Source organism: Eptatretus burgeri, chromosome 4 (genome assembly GCF_056783735.1).
Source record: "Eptatretus burgeri isolate ZD-2024b chromosome 4, Ebu_testis_v1, whole genome shotgun sequence".
NCBI classification, from domain to species: Eukaryota; Metazoa; Chordata; class Myxini; order Myxiniformes; family Myxinidae; genus Eptatretus; species Eptatretus burgeri.
Window position 1 is genome coordinate 88,145,287 of NC_140964.1, and position 2,500 is coordinate 88,147,786.

Consider the following 2,500-nt stretch of genomic DNA (forward strand, 5'->3'; position numbering starts at 1 on the left):
TCTTCCCTTCCAGTATGCTCGTCAGCGAAGCAACGGATGGGATGGTATTTGATAGTATATAATACATCGTGGTTATGTTGCTTGGATAATTGCAGTTGCACTGGCTAATAGGCTGATGCCAGAGGCACACACATGACGTTGTAGGTCACATGGTTTGGCAGCCATATTGGATTTACCCTAAAACCGATAAAAATCTTCTCCACAACAGCGAGATAGATCGAGGGGGAACTTCACACTAATGTTCCCCAGCCCTTGGGGATACCAGAGTATTCACAATAATTGATGTCACATGATCTGACAGCCATATTGGATTGAGCGAGAAGCTTAAAAAAAATTATTTATCTTGAACCACTTCATCAATCGACGTGAAACTTTACCATTATGATCTAGTAGTGATGGGGAATATATGTTTTGAATTTCAACTTCATCGGAGGCATAGTCTGGCAGCGATATTTTTTTTTTGAATAATGCTCGCTTGGCTGTGCATGGATGGGTTTGAGGGCAGAGAAGTAGCAGCTGAAATGTAAATCCTATCCAGGTTCCTCCTGTTGACACCATCTTTGCTGTTTACTTGTTTTTTTTTTCCTGGTGAGGGTCTGAAATGTCGAATTGCTCTTTTTCTTTTTTCTTTAAATATGCTTGAGTAGCCTAAAATATGTTTGTCTCTGGAGGCGTCCGGGCGATGTTTATTTCTCTGGAGGTGTTTGGGCGATGTTTGTTTGTTTGTCTCTGGAGGTGTCTGGGCGATGTTTGTTTGTCTCTGGAGGTGTCTGGGCAATGTTTGTCTCCAGGCTGTATTTATAGTATGACCGGTAGAAAATGGATTTCAGACATTATTTTGTTTCCATATTCACTGTTATTCTATGCAGAATCATTTTGATGAGACTGTATGAATCGTCATTAACGCTCCACCACACGTTTGCCTTCCCTTCCTCCACCTTTCCTTGCTCCGCCACTCCTTGCTCCGCCACTCCTCCTTGCTCCGCCACTCCTCCTTGCTCCACCACTCCTCCTTGCTCCTCCACCCCTCCTTGCTCCTCCACCCCTCCTTGCTCCTCCACCCCTCCTTGCTCCGCGACCCCTCCTCGCTCATCCACCCCTCCTCGCTCCCCCTCCCTCCTCTCCTTTCCCCTCCACCTCTTCACTCTCCCCACTCTCTCTCTCTCCCACCCCTCTCTCCCTTTTCCCTTTGCTTTTTTTCTCTCTCCGCTTTCGTATTCCTGTCAGCGAAGCAACAGGTGGTATTTGCGAGTAAATAAATGCCATAAATGTTTTTATTGAAATCCTTGTTTATCATTAAGATTCAGTGTGTATGTCTTGGTCGTAACATTTTTATCAGTTGAGCTTTTTTTCATGAAATCTCCAAAAGCCTGGTGTTGGCTTAGTGGTTAGGGTGGCTGGCTTGGGATCCTCGGGTCCTGAGTTTGAACCCCGTTTACCACTAAATTAACACCAGGGGTTGACTCAGCCTGTCATCCTTCCGAGGTCGACAAAATGAGTACCAGTGTGTACTGGTCCCGGTGTGTGTCCCGGATAGAATAGGTGTAGCATATCCCTGTGTGTCGTAAGAGGCGACCAGGGTTGGTGTCAGGAAGGGCATCCGGCCATTAAAAAAAACATTACCTTAAGAAGGGAACCATGATTGCATGGAGCCCGCAAAAAGTTAACCCCTGCTCAGCAGGGAAAAATGACTACAAAAAGGCTGTTTTTTTTTCTTTTATCTTCAACAATTCTTTATTATGAGATGATTGAGAACACAAATAAATAAAAAGTACAATTTTTTGTTTTTTAAACTGCCATTTTTGTCAAGTTTAGTTTGTTCAAAGCGACACAGACGGGCTTTGCATTTTCAGATGTTTTCTAGTTTTCTTTGCTTTTATTTTTGGCAGTCTTTTGTTGGTTCCTCGTGTACATATTAAAACATGCGGCTTTTTTTGTACTTTGAGCAATTGTGTTCTAAAATGCAAATGGAGTAACATCTTCGGTTCAATTCCAATTCTGATGCAGCTGGTTGCCAATTGATTCGTTGCTCAAAATCTTTTTTCCCTTTCAAGGGATGAGCTTCATCAGTTTTGGTAAAAATCCAATGAAGCAGTGATTTGGTTATCCTGGGTAGAGCTCCAATTATCATGGTAGCAAAAGTATCATTCCATTGTGTTCCACGAGAGAAAACAGTTTTGAATGCTTGGACATCATGGATGGCCATGTTCTTCCTTGCACTGTGGTGTTTGTTAATTAATCTTAATCGCATTAGTTCTACTAGGTTTGCACTTGTTTATCACTTTGTAGAGAGGTGTTTTTTTGTGGAACACCACTTGATTCTTGCTAAACTTCATTCATTCCAGCAAATTAAAGGTTTTCTTTAAGTTTGGACTCTGTTTGCTTTCATATTTAGCACACCTTTGCATAATAGCTATGGCTAACGACTCTTTTGCGATTTTTTTTTTCTTTTCTCCAGGACGGTCACGGCAGCATTGCAGTGCGCTTGGCCCTCGGAGAG

At 42.7% G+C, this 2,500-nt stretch overlaps 1 protein-coding gene across 6 annotated transcripts in view; it reads left to right on the plus strand.

Moving 5' to 3' along the window:
- The window catches only part of RBM19 (RNA binding motif protein 19), a 208,147-nt gene that overhangs the window by 101,482 nt on the left and 104,165 nt on the right, over nucleotides 1-2,500 (plus strand). For all 6 annotated transcript variants that reach the window (XR_015057631.1, XR_015057632.1, XR_015057633.1 and 3 more), the window contains one exon: nucleotides 2,459-2,500. This exon is cut by the window's right edge and continues 69 nt beyond it. Coding sequence is in view for 3 of the 6 variants with exons in the window: in XM_085879249.1 (XP_085735375.1) it covers nucleotides 2,459-2,500 (42 nt within the window). In the remaining 3 variants the exon portion in view is untranslated. The remainder of the gene's footprint in view (nucleotides 1-2,458) is intronic.